Source organism: Periophthalmus magnuspinnatus, chromosome 17 (genome assembly GCF_009829125.3).
Source record: "Periophthalmus magnuspinnatus isolate fPerMag1 chromosome 17, fPerMag1.2.pri, whole genome shotgun sequence".
In the NCBI taxonomy this organism is placed as follows: Eukaryota; Metazoa; Chordata; class Actinopteri; order Gobiiformes; family Gobiidae; genus Periophthalmus; species Periophthalmus magnuspinnatus.
The window spans coordinates 14,103,407-14,118,260 of NC_047142.1; the positions used below are offsets into that span (position 1 = coordinate 14,103,407).

Below are 14,854 nucleotides of genomic sequence, written 5' to 3' on the forward strand. Positions count from 1 at the left end.
AAACCGAGCTAGCAGCAAATCCTACCATCTGCAAGCTTAAACAAGGTCCGGTCAATATCGACAAGGCCGCGCAGAGATCAGACGAGCAGAAAAGATTTTGTTTCATGAAAATGTAATATTTCACATGTCTGTATCGATTTGTGTTGTTTTCATATTCAGGGTTACAGCAGAACAATTTTCAGTCAATATTTGGCTTTGAGTTTTGGATCTTGGCACGTGCAGAGATCACTGACAAATCTTACAAATTCTTCAGAAAATGGCAGGAGACTTTTTTATTTTGTGCGGATAAAACGAGTGAGGTGGGGAAGTTATGCGGGAGAGCTGTCCGAGGTGCTGAAACGGGTGGGATTTTTGATGTTTTTACTCCGCTCGGCTCTAAACGTGAAGGAAAATCTGACTCGTTTGTACTAAAAAGACAATTTGTGCAACATAAAACAAGAAAATGTATTGTGAAGTTTAGAGAAAAATATAAAGGTGTGTCTAGCAAGCTTTTAGTAATGCTTTGTTTACAATTTTGGCTTTGTAGTTTGTGAATTTATTTGTAGATTTGAACATTTCCGGCAAATATAAAGCTTAATTGAGGACTGAGCTTGTAAGAAATACATTTTGACTATTATATTATTTACTTTATACTATATTTATTTATATTTATTTTATACATGTCAGGAACAAAATGGAAACTATGGTAGCTTAGAGTAGACAAAAAACAAAATATGACCTCTATTTGATTATTTTTTCATCAGTCTATATTTGTGGTTTAAAGCTACCATCTGTAAGTTTTGTATTTTCTTTTATTTTTTTTTCCACCGCTAGATGGCCTCCACCCCCGCCCACCTTTCAACAAACAATATTCGGTCACTTTTTTGTACACTTTTCAGTAAAATTCATAAAATTGTGTTTTTATGAATAAATTGAATGATTTTTATTGCCTTTTTTCTGCAGTATTCCTCTTGTTTGCAGTGTGTGCACAATCATTTATCTATTCTCCAATTAAAGATGCTTGATTTTTCTGATTATCCCCAATTTTATAATGTTACAAAAAGTAAATAATGCAAAATAACCAATCAGAGAAAAGCGGCGAGTGTCAGAGAAAACGCTAATTGCTAATGTATGCTAATGTAGGCTAACGATGCCATTTTAACATTTACTCTTTCAGTTTTGGCTCAGTGGATCTTTTGCACAAACATTGAGCATCTGGTGTCAACACTGTCTCCATGGAGATGTTTTTGCCGAATGTTCCGCAGTAAACTCATCCAGCTCGCTTATATTCAACTACAGGTGTTTTTTTATTGCTTGTCTTCATAAAGATAAGTTTATTGCCAAACTGTGGAATAATCTCATCGAAGCAGGTGGCAGGCTGACTCTCCAACAGAAAAGTTACATAGTGCACCTTTCTATCGTCTTGCTCATTTCATATCTGATGACACACATTGGTCATTTTTATGTTAAAGCGGAAGTATTGTGTAAAATTGACTTTTTTGGGGTTGTATACCATGTTATAACATTGTTCTCTCATCAGAAATGTGCCTGAAGAGGTTTTAAATGTCATCCATGCATGTTTAAGTAATTTAGCGATCTCCTCAGGCCTCTATTCGAACCCTCCTTATGGTCAGTAGTACGATTCTGTCCAAGGCTCAGCCCACAAACCTATGTCACCCATGCTCTTGCACAACAATTCTCCATAAATATACAAAAGCAGGATTCAAAACTGTACACTACAACCTGTTGCGATGTGACTTAGTATGGAGAACATCCAAAAACAAAAGTGAAAATAGTGACATATTTTAATAAATTGTTTTCAAACAATAGAAGGTAACATGGTGATCTAAATTTGCAATGTGTTTGCAGATACAGTACCCCATACAACAACAATACTGCCTCTTCAAAATGAAAGGGTCTGTGGCTATGCTCTCCCTCCTCTCTCCCTCCCTCCTCTCTCCTTCCTCTCTCCCTCCTCTCTCCTTCCTTTCTCCCTCCTCTCTCCTTCCTCTCTCCCTCCTCTCTCCCTCCTCTCTCCCTCCCTCCTCTCTCTCTCTTCTTGTTGCTATTCAGATTCCTCATGTGCCCTGGTTTAACCCACAGTCTCTGTACTAGCCCCAGGAATGCCCTGAGAAAAGCATTGATCTGAAAAAGGGTTTGAACTCTGCTTTTTACATGAGATCAATTCCTTTGCTGCTCTGAAGCTTTCACTCAACACCACAATCCAACCAATGTCCGCACACATTCTGTTCAAAGAGGGTGTTTTACTTCTATGAGGTTTTAACAGCTAACACATGACATATTTAAATCAGCATGTTACCTTTTATTATTTATGTTCGCCAAAAACGATGCATTGACATGTTTTATGAATTTCACTTTTGTGTTTTGATGCTCTGTGAGTCCCACCTCCCTTTGCTCTCTACGCTAAGACATTGCCCCTTCAGAGCATTATCACAACATAGCGTGCATCTCGCGTGTGGGAGGATGGGTGACATACACTTGAGGGCTGACCATTGGGAAAGTGCTCCGGGCACGTCCTACCTTGACGAGGGATGACTCAGGACACACTGGAGGGACCATGTCTCTTGGCCGGCCTGGGAACACCTCAAGATTTCCCCTGGAGGAGCTGGAGGAAGTGTGTGTGCGGAGAAAGAAGTCTGGGAGTCCCTGCTCAGACTTCTTCCTCCGCAGGGGGAAGTACACAGCCCTGTGGAGATCCTGTGTAGATAGTCCCAGTGTCTGACATTATTCCCCAGCCGTACGTGCCGACTCTGGTCCATCAGGAAGTTAATGACCCTCCTGCAGGTGGAGTCAGGCAGGTTCGGCAGACAGAGCTTGTCCTGGAGCAGAAGATGGATGGAAAGTGATTTTAAGTGAAGCAGTAAGAAGTAAGAGGGGCGAGAGAGTGACAGGAATCAGATAAGGTCGGAGGAGGTTTTGATGGTTTTTCTTTGGTTGTTTTTTTAAATATTTTTTTTGTATTTTGGCTGCCATCCAGAAGTCATTTTCAATTTAAAAATATCAGTTTGAAACTTTCTCCCCTGGACCACTCCTGTATGAGTGAGGGATTACACCGACTAGTCATTGTGATAACACCTTTTTCATATATTTTTAGACAGTTACATATTGCAACTTTAACTATCCTCAGATCTGAAGTTGTTCAAATTTAAATATTGACTTATTTTACTGAATCATTATCTCATTTTTTTTAATTTTGTGTTTTAGTTCTCAAGCCACGTATCCAGTCAGAAAGCAAGCGAATGAACTCCTCCTTTTGGGTTGCCAGATTACAACTACAACAACTAAAACCAGATTGAAATAAACCCAACGGGGCTCTCCATATGACGATGTGTGCTCGTTATATGACAGATGAGACAGTTAATGACAGCTCAGGTTGTGATATTTCGAAATAATTAGTTAAATGCGCTGTACATGATTTTCACTGTCTTTTAAACTTGAAAAACAGAGCAAAGTCATTTTAAACAGTTTGCAGTGGTCTAAAGTTATTCATCACTTAACTTATGCTTCCACGATGAGTTTGTAAGTGCTTTTCACAACTCTCAGAGACCTGTGCAGAGTTTTATCATCAAAGTCCTGATTATTGGCCAGTAAAACGCTTTCTAATTAGACGCAGATACAGACTTATTTTGACCTCAAGAGCTACTTATCTGTACTGGGGCAAGACACATTTTGCTCAAACAGGTGGAAAAAAGTGGACACAGGACCTTTACGTTTTTACACCAGTATGTAGGACCACATGTTACAGCTATTTCCAGTGAAAATACTCAATACTTTCAAAGCCATGTAAGCCCTCCGCCCCCTCGCTCTCTGGTACTGACCCAGCCCACTCCATCATCAGGGCCTTTGTGATGTCAATAGGACTCATTGACACAACTGTGGGAACAAACAGCAAAGGATTTCACATCACCACAGAGAAAGTGGTCACAGTGTGGGCTCCTTCTCATCTGCACCTACACAGACCTACATATTGTCATCTAGGATTGTCAAAAGTATTGAAAATCAGAGACGAATTGACACTAAAACTAGTATTGACTGAGGGGTTACACAGATATAAGGCCACATGGGAATATAAAAGAAAGTACTACCATTTAATGTTAAAAATCCCATTCTATTGTCTAAATAAAGAGTGTTTTTTTATTATCACCGTGGTATCGGAATCCGTAGTGAGTATCACATCTGTTTTTTAGTATCAAAAAAATCATTATAGCCTTTGTTTAGTTGTTTGCCATGTTTGGTAATAATAGTTCAACCAGGAATGATTTGAAAAGAGTCACTGTAGTGGGTGGAGAGGCTGAGGAGGCTAAGTGTTCTGCTGCTGTGGTACGACTGAAGAGTTGATTGGTTGAGAGACAAAGCGTGCTGTGATTGGCCAATAGTGACAAACAAGACCGGAAGTTGACAAAGAGGAAATACTTGATGTAAATAATTGTAGTCTTTGCGGTTTCATGATTGTGCCAATTCTGTTACTGCTCCTTGCTGAAGTCTCCAAGAACTTCAAGACAACCTGAGCTCCATATTAAACTGTTTGGATTTAAAACTCATATATTTTCTCCATACCAGCCTGTGTATTTGCCTAACACATAACACGAAAAGCAATGATATTAAAAAGGTGCTACGCAATTTCATGTAATAAGGTAAAATGTGTCTTGCCCAGTGCAGATATATTGTAAAAGCAGGTTTTAGGGTCAAATTGACACCACTGTGTACTGTCTGCATTGAATTACAAAGCAGTTTATTGTCCGATAATGAGGAAGTTTGAGGAGGTTTGTGCGCTGTTAGCATGCTAGAGTCTTGAAATAGGTTAGTTTTTTGGGAGGTTTTTTGAGCTTATAAATTCAAAACAGCGAATAACTCACAGTTTACACTAGTCTTTGTTTGAGTTCTACTTCGAGTCCAGTTTAGTCTTGATGTAGACTTAGTTTGGTCCTGTTCTAGTCCTGTTCTAGTCCTGTTCTAGTCCTGTTCTAGTCCTGTTCTGGTGGAAGTTTAGATCCAGATTGAGTCCCAGTGTAGTTATAGTCCCAGTGTTGATGTGGTACATGTGTAGAACACCTCAACATACGGATTAAGTTGCGTTTTGTTTCATTCACACATGTTTAATACACAACCCTGCACATTTTTGATTGTCTGTTCTTCTCACAAACAAAAAAAAAAACACTCTGCTCCACCTTGTGATGTCATCATGTGGTAATACAGAAAGTGCTCAACTGTGTTTTTGAACTCCACACACCGTCGCTAGAATCATTTGGATAATTTCAGCCCTGGAATTGCAAATCGCTACTGAATGAAAGGTAAAAAGTAGACGTTAATTTCCAAACTACCACTGTATGACATCACAAGGTGGAATGGAACATTTTGAGCTTTGTAGATGTAGACAGTGTAATGATGCAGGATTACTCAAACACGTGCAAATGAAACAAAGCACAACTCCAGGTCTGTATTTGGGAAGGTAACAGCATTACAACTTGGCTAAAAGTTCACAAAAATCCATTTTCCTTAACACTTTGTGAGCTGTTTGATGCAGTCCCTTAACTCCACCAGTGTTACCTATTCTCCCCATGATTTTATTTGCGCTTAGTTCAATATTTGGTCACAGCATTGTCATTAAAACCACATCACCTGTCGTACTTCTGTCAAAAGTCTTCAACAGTACCGGAGCAAACCCTGTCATTGTCCACACTTCACCGCTCAACGCTCACACTCCGGGAATGTAGTTTGATATGGAAATGCTAACGGGTACGCTACAGCTAGCCCGCGCATTTCCATATCAAAGCGTCCCTCTCCTGTCCGCCTTCTCTACCCCTGAAACATGGAAGCAACCGGAGTCCCGCCTCTTCTCCGACGCAATCAATCAGTTCTAGTGGCGTTAGCAGCAGGATCACGCGTCAATATAAGCAAATCCGGTAACCTTTGAAGTCCCCATGCCAGCGGGTTTCGTATCTAAATGCCGACGAGGTTGCCAGGGAACAAAGGCGGGGGTTATGCGTAGAGGGACGTAAACTGTACAGGAGAACTTAATTAAACTGAAGAGTGTGGAGAGGTGTGGATTATGAGAGAATGAAAGAAAATAATGAAAAGGGCCAAAGACATGGGTTTAAAGATGATATACGGCGCTTGTGTCGGCTTTATAGTTATAATTTATGACACCCGTGGATCATTATGGTATAATTTGCACATTTTAAATCACAATATTCATCTTTAATGACTTCATAAAAGAAACAAGTCCGCTGACATCCTGCATATTTGCTCTGACTTGTGATGTTATGTGGTAATACAGGAAGTGCTCCACTGTGAATCGTTTGGATAATTTCAGCCCTGGAACTGACGATTTCTACTGAATTAGAGCTAAAACGTAGCTGTTAACTTGAAAACTACCACTTCATGACATCACAAGGTGGAACAGAGCATTTTGAGCATAGGAGAAGTAGATAGACTAATAATGCAGGGTTACTCAGACGTCTGTGAATGAAACAAAACACAACTCTAGGTATGTTTTTGAGGAGATAACAACATTCTAACTTGGTTTAAAACTCACAATTCTGCATAATGTACAGTGAAGTGAATTAATACAACCCTCTTTATGTGTTTGTTTTCCCAGACTCTTGACTACGAGTCCAAGAAGTCGTACATGTTCAAAGTGGATGCGACCAACGCTCACTTGGACCCTCGCTTCCTGCACGTGGGCCCGTTCCAGGACTCGGCCACGGTAAAGGTGACGGTGCTGGACGTGGACGAGCCGCCCGTCTTCACCAAACCGCACTACTACATGGACACGTTCGAGGACACGCCCCCCGGTACCGTCATCGGGTCTGTGACCGCGTACGACCTGGACGCGAGCAGCAGTGCCGTCAGGTGAGAGGATGCGGTTACAGACCCCGTATTACCAGCCCTGGAATTGCCCATTTGTACTGAACTAAAAGGTAGCTCTTAAATTGAAAACTACCACTTCATGACATCACAAGTTGGAACGGAGCATTTTGAGCTTTGGAGACACACAGACTAATAATAACGTGCTACTTAAGCATGTGAGAATGAAACAAAACTCAACTCCAGGTATGTTTTTGCGGAGGTAACAGCACTAAAACATGGCTAAAACTATAAAAGAGTCAATTTACCATAACATAGGACCTTTAAAATATAATGATAATGCCTTAAAACGTCAAACTAGCTTCTCACGATAAAACATTTTAAAGTGCGATATATATTGATTCTGAAATATCACGATAAATGATAATATTGAGATACACTGATACCACTTTCAATAGGCTTAAAACAGGATAATTATAGTAAACCCTTTTCTAAGTCAATCATATGAAACATAATGTGGTGAACAATATGTAAATGTACAATGAAACACTAAAGTAGTTAGTTGCAGTATCTTATTATTGGACCATCTACAACTCATATATCATGTAGACCTTGTACTACATAAAAAAAGAACAATTTCCCCACTAGCGCAAAAAAAAAAAAAAAAAAAAAAAAAAAAAAAAAAATACACGTGATAAATATTGAGCCTGGAAAAACATTGTTCATCTAGCATATACTGCACAATAAGTCGATATAGTAATTACTGTGACCTCGTGGTTTAGTCCAAGTCTCTCAAAGCGCTAAATCATTATTCATTCATTACATTCTCGGTGTTGGTAAAGTACTTCTCAAGCCACAGTTGACCTGGGGTAGACTGACTAGAAACGAGGCTGCCAATCTGCACCATCAGACCAATACCCACAATCACATACCACTTATACTAAGAGAGGTGGGTGAAGTGTCGTGCTTAAAATCGGGAGTCCACTGCATGATTTTGGCTGCCAGCAATGGAAGATTTCTGATTTCTGATCGTGGGGAGAATCTTGAGTCTTGGCTGAAAATCGTGGGTTGTAGGTCTAATAGTGAGATCGGGACAAAGATCAAAACTTAGACCCGTCGTACGACCAAAGCTAACCAGTTTAAACTTCTGTGACTGTACCACACATGGAGCTTAGAGCCTAATATTTACTCATAATAACAAGCAACTATACTGTAAACAATGACCAAAACTTGTCAAATGTACACAATAGTTATTTTTCCTAATAAAACACATATAACAACTCCTTTATTTTCTTAAATTAAGGTTTGCTGTCAAAAGAACTTGTTCATTTTAAGTCTTTGTAAGTTCCTAAAGAAAATGGCCCCTGCATTTTGATAAAATTGTGTAAACTGACGAGAGATTCCACTTGAGAATGCAGAGCTAGTTCCTGTAATTTTCAACTCCGCATCACAAACTGACAACTGATGTAAAACTATGGTAAATATTGACCACAGGTAATATCCCATCAAACCAAGTCGGAATTAGAAAAACATGAAAACCTGTCATATGTACTTTCATTCTCGGGTACTGCACATCAGCTGTTCCTTTTCCAATGAATAACTACATGCAAAGTAGGTTTTCATTTGCACTGAACACAAGTCAGTATTAATATGACAAACAGAAGTGTGTCTGAATACAAAGGAACGTTATATCTCATGGGCGATAGCTATTCAAATACATACACTACCAGTCAAAAGTTTGGACTCATCTTCTTCATCATGTTTTTCAGTGTATTTTTCCTTTAGGTTTACAACTTTCTCCATTTTATATACAGAAAACCTCAAATATATGATGTAATATGCATGGGATTACAGTGTGTAGCAAAGGAAAAAAGTGAAAGTGAAGTGCGTCTTGATGAATTCACATAAAATGGTTTTCACTTCACAGTTGTGCCATGTCAGGGTCAAGAAACGCCAAGAGACGCAAAATGCAATGCAGTGATCAGAGCGAAGGATAAACGCTATTTTAAAAAATCTGAAATAAGTGTGGAGTTATTTTGAGTTTTGATGGCTTCGGTGAGAATCTACAATGTAAATAATCATGGAAATAAAAAGAAATGAATGAAAAAGTGCGCCCAAGCACACACATAGTACAGGTGCATTGTATAAGCAGCTCAGGAGTGTGTTGTCTGTATCTAATTATCAAGTGTATTATTGTCCAAGAGTTGTGAAAGATACTTATAAACTAATTTCAGTGAATAATTAGGATATTCGCAATGCAAAATTAGTGCTTTTAGTGACAGATTGGCTTTAGACCTCTCCATTAAAGTCACCATTCTTCCACAATTATTCCTCACTTACTTCATGCGCTTCAAGTATATCCTAATTATTCACCGCATTGAGTTTATAAGTGCTTTTCATAACTCTCAGAGACCAGAGCGAAGTTTGGCTGTCACGGCCAACCTAACAGGAACTGGCATATGCTAACCACACTCTTCTTGATTACTACAGTATTTTGTTCTTAAGAGCTGCTTATACAATATTTATCTGTACTGGGGCAAGACAAATTTCACTCAAATACTAAAAGAAATTGGTACATGGGCTTTAAAAAGAGCCAGGTTCATCATTAATGTTTAGAAATGACCAAATCTCCTCGTGATTACTTACTGCACTTACACGACGGGGTTGCAGGTACTCTCTGGAGTGGAAGACGGAGTCCGACAGCTGCTTCGACATCGATAACGTGGAAGGAACCATCTCCACCAACGAGCTCCTGGACCGAGAGAGCACTGCCCAGCACAACCTGACTGTGAGGGCCACCAAAGTCAGTGAGTATATTGTAGAACACGCCCACACTGTGAGCCCGGGGTAAAGTGGACAAAGTGCGGCCAAGGATTTATGACAGTTTAAACGCGTTTTTACTCCTGTTTTCAGTTCATGGTGATCGGGTCAGACAGAAAAGTGGCCCTACGTATACTGTACCTGTAAAGTCGGTGTGAATGGCCGTAAGCTTGTCAGAGTCATTAGTTAGCTTAAGGCAGCTCAGTTTGTGTTTAGATCCCTTTTAATCCTCTATGCCGTGCTAAATGCCACCCGCTGCCAGGATTTACACCCATGACATGCCACTCTGCCCGGGCCACCCTCACCACCCCTCACCCCCCTCCGATGCTGCATACCTGGGTCTAATCAAATACAGCTAATCCAGTTTTGGAGAAGCACATGGCCTCAGTTGGGAGAGCACAGAGATTGCCTGTAAAGCTGGTTGGTGCTTGTTTGAACGTTGCTTCATTATTTTTGGAGCAGTTCTGCCACTACGCCCAATCAGAGCAGATTAAGATCAGGTTTGTTATTAAAGTGATGGATGGGGTTTTACATTAAATTGAGTTAAAGTAACAAGAAGTCACTCGGATGTGGAAAAGTAGGTTCATTATAGTGAACACACGACTTTAAGTATTAGATCCGTCGGGCTCAAGACTGCTTTTTACTCTTATTCTAAATTGGTGTTAAAATTGTTGAGTATATATTTTTTTTAATTAGTCAAAAAGTGACATAAAAAATAAAATAACATCTGGCTACGGGGGTGGAGTTTCCAATCACACTTCTCCGTATACAACTAGTCCCCCCCTTTAAAGTAGGACTAAACACCTAAACTACTATAGCTGCTAAACTGGGCAGTACCTGGAGGACGAAAGAAGAGAGTAAGGGGAAAGGAGGGGTGGGGTCTGGAGGTATATGGAACAGTGTGATTGGTCTAATAGGTGTCCACCCTTCAAATTCCACCCCTGCAGACAGGTGTGTAATCAGGGCAGTCCCATGTAATGTCACATAGTACTTGAAATCACAGTTGCTATTGGAGTCAGAACACACTAATATTTATACGTTTGTGACCACAAAGCTGAAAATGTACCTAGATTACACTAAAATGGCCAAAATAGCACCAGGAACAGTATCTAATGCTATGCAAACACCATGTACACAGTTTAGTAGCAAAGGACAATTCAGTTAATGTTTGTATTTTTTTTACACAAATGATTAATTAAAGACATAGTTACTTCATATATTTATTCTATGTGTGGTAACTATTACTACGCGTTCATTTTAAACGATCTGGTGGTCCAAAGCTATTCCTCACTGACCTTGCATTCAGAGCAAGGTTAGTGAGGAATAATTATTCACCATGATGAGTTTTTAAGGGCAACAACTAGTATGCTCTTTTGGTAAGCTGTTTTGGATAATATTTCAATTTAAAATGTCCAGATTTTAACATAATGATCCATGGGTGTCATAGATTATAACTATACAGCAGACACATGCACGATAGGTATTTTTTAATAAACTGTTCATTATGAGTTAAGTCTTAGTTCATGCTTTAATAAGGCTAATTAAAATGTACTTATTTTAAAGAGTTACCACATACATTCCTAAGCCTTGTCATGCACAGTTGCCATCAGTACAGTAAACTCTTTGTTTCTAGTTTCTGTGGACAGAATGTTAAAAGCGTTCACTAATGATTTGTGCGCCGTGCAATCAGAGAGTCAGCATGTGTGAGGAGGAGGGCACGGCCAGCTGGAGAGTCTGACTGCACATTACCTCCATGTGAATGTGAAATATGGATGTGCATATGAAGATACAATCAGGTCTGAGCGACAGCGGGCAGCAGGTGGCTGTCTAACACGCACGATTATAGCGCGAACATTTGCCATGGTAACAAACGACACGATATGTATCATTATATAAACACGATTGGAGCCAGGATTGGTCTTAGAGGGTAGTGTATTCACAGATGTCAAATAGATTTACAAATTCCACTATAATATTCTATTATGCTACTGGTGTGATGACTACTACTACTACAATGGTACTACTACTTCTATATTTGCATAACAACCACAAGTAATAGTGATACTACTACTACTATTACTACTACAAGGGAATTACTACTGCAACTAGTTACACTGCGACTTCTATGTGCACACCAACCACAGCTACTGGTGATACTACTACTACTAGTACTACAGGTGGAACTACACTATGTTATTTTAAATGGTGAGCTATGTAATCTTTATTTATCTCACATTTATTAGAATAACAAGATTTTTATTGCTAGAAACACCTGAAAATAACACACCTGTAACTTGGCCTAGGATCGTCACCTGATTATTTCCATGGAGATAGATCGTGTGTGCACCTATAAGACACAATCTCTTTTTAAAATTTGTTTTAATTCTACTCTCTATATTTTAAATTGTAAAATATATAATTTACTGTATTCAAAATAAGTTTAGAGAACTAAAGTGTGCTTTTTGACATTCATAAATGGTAAAGGATACTTAAAATCACAAAATGAACCACATAAAAGTCAAGGGTCACATTGGCATGACAATGGCTCCATCTAATGGACACACAGCAGAATGCACAACACATGCAGAACAGTCACACTGAGAAGTTTTAATGTGTGTTATTTGTGAATTTTGTTCATATTTTAACAACATAAATCAGCCACGAATATAAAGTTCATCATTGATTTCCAAATTTCTGTGTTGTTTTTAATTATTAAAATGACCTTATAATTCTATGAGTGGGTGAGTGTGAACTTTGAATAATTTATTACCTACACCTAAACGTGTTGAGAAGTGTATGCGGTGTCACATCTGATTATTCATTTTCAAATAGGTCACTCACACCAGGGCCATACAGCAGCCTAACACAAGTATTGTGATTTATTGTGATCCACCAGACCAAATAAGAGTCAGGTTTGTGGAAATGCAAGCCCGCTTGCAGTAAGGATGTAAGTTCAGCGCAAAAAAATTAAAATAAATAAATAACATCCAAAATGAAACATAAAGGAAAAAAATCAAAAGTAACAGAACAAATGGATGGATTTTTTTTTTTTTTTTTTTTTTTTTTTTTTCTCACCGTCTGATATTAAATCAGACTAAACTTTTCCTGTTTTAGGTCAATTAGGTTTACAAACATTATTTCTGTGTTAAATGCCAAAATAATGAGAGAAGGATTTTTTAAGTTTACATTACTTTCTTCAAAATCATAAGTTTATATACAGGAAGAGGACTATGCATTTGAACAATTTGAGAAAACCCAGATGATGAAGTCATGTCTTTGGAAGCTTCTGGTTTACTAACAACATTTGAGTTAGAAACCTGTGGATGTAATGAAACACACACCTGAAACATGCTGCTTTTTTCATCATCTTGAAGTCAAAAGAAATCAGCGAAGATATCAGGGAAAAAACTGGACTTGCACAAGTCTGGTTCATCCTTGGGGGCAATTTCCAGGTACCTGAAGCTCCTGTTCATCTGTTCAAACTATTATAGTATAAAGTATAAACACCATGGGAATGTTCAGCCATCATACCACTCAAGAAGGAGGTGTGTCTCAGAGATGAACGTGCTTTGGTCTGAAATGTGTTTATCAACCCAAGAGCAAAAGCTAAAGACCTTGTGAAGATGTTGACTGACGCTGGTAAGAATGTGTCATTATCCACAGTGAAACGAGTACTGGACTGACATGGGCTGAAAGGACACTCTGCCCAGAAGAAGCCATTACTCCAAAAGAAACATAAAAAAGTTAGATTACAGTTTGCAAATGCAAAACCTTGATTTTTGGAGACATGTCCTGTCGTCTGGCGCCATAATGAACATTGTTATGTTTGAAGGAAAAAGGGGGGAGCTTGCAAGCCTAAGAACACCATCCCAACTGTGAAATGTGGGGGTATTTCACAGTTGGGATGTTGTGGTGTTGTTTTGCTGCAGGAGGGACTGGTGTACTTCACAAAATAGATGGCATCATGAGGAAAGAACATTTTGTGGAAATACTGAAACAACATCTCAAGACATCAGCCGGGAAGTTAAAGCTTGGGTGTAAATGGGTCTTCCAAATGGACAATGACCTGAAGCATACTGCTAAACTGGTAACAAAGTGGCTTAAGACAGTAAGTCAATGTTTTGGAGTGACCATCACAAAGCCCTGTCCTCAGACCTATTGAAAATATATGGGCAGACCTGAAAAGGCCTGTGTGAGCAAGGAGGCCTACAAACTTGGCTCAATTATACCTGTTCTGTCAGGAGGAATGGACCAAAATTCCTTCCAACTATTGTGAGAAGCTTGTGGAAGGATATCCAAAGCTTTGACCAAAGTCGTACAGTTTAAAGACAATTATACCAAATACTAATGAAATGTAGGTAAACTTCAGACTTTGAAGAAAATAATAAAAAAATCTCTAAAACATTCTCTCATTATTCTTGCATTTAACAAATTTAAAAAATTTTGGTAATCCTAATAGACCTAAAACAGGAAAAAGTTGTTTTAAATGAATATAGCAATTTAAAATGTCCGAATTGTAACATAATGATCCACAGGTGTCATAGATTATATCGAGCAGACACTTCTTTAAACTCAAGATGACACACAGCGTAGAGATCTATGACCAAATGTGTATATCGCAAGGTAATTGATCTAGTTTGTATGGATTAGAAAAGTTGTTGTTGTTACCTGTGTGGCCATTCTTGTCCCCGTTTATATCCACATATGTTCTTGTTTTGTTCTTCCAAACCGTCTGCTGTTCTTGTCCAAAGTGTCTGTTATATCTCTGTGTCCTAAGTATAAATATGCTAATGCTTTTTTTGTTTCTGTTTTATTTTTTCAGGCAGCCCGTTGCTCTTCTCCAAAGTGTCTGTGCTGGTGGAGGTGCTGGACGTGAATGAGTTTCCTCCAGAGCTTTTTGTCCCCACAGAGTCCTACGTGTGTGAGGACGCCCGGGCAGGACAGGTCAGGACATGGGGGACATATGGACTACTATACTTTATATAAAACTCTGCATTTTAACAAGATTTGTCTGTATTAAATCTCATCAACCTATAGAATGTTCTGATGTCACCTTAAACCCAGCAGCTCATACTTTGCAGCTGACGTCATCAACATTCTCTGGTGGTGTGATGCAAACTGGAAGCACTGCTCTGTCTGAAGCTCTGTTACTCAAGTTATACTTTAATCTGAGCTTTATTTTAACACAATCTGACCAGAAAGAACTTGTTTAGTTGGAACTAAGCAT

The 14,854-nt window shown here is 39.0% G+C and overlaps 1 protein-coding gene across 1 annotated transcript in view; it reads left to right on the forward strand.

Moving 5' to 3' along the window:
* The window catches only part of LOC117384735 (cadherin-12-like), a 69,823-nt gene that overhangs the window by 39,959 nt on the left and 15,010 nt on the right, over positions 1-14,854 (forward strand). The window contains exons 7-9 of the mRNA XM_055228242.1: positions 6,599-6,852; positions 9,478-9,614; positions 14,450-14,571. Coding sequence (XP_055084217.1) covers positions 6,599-6,852; positions 9,478-9,614; positions 14,450-14,571 — 513 coding nt within the window. The remainder of the gene's footprint in view (positions 1-6,598; positions 6,853-9,477; positions 9,615-14,449; positions 14,572-14,854) is intronic.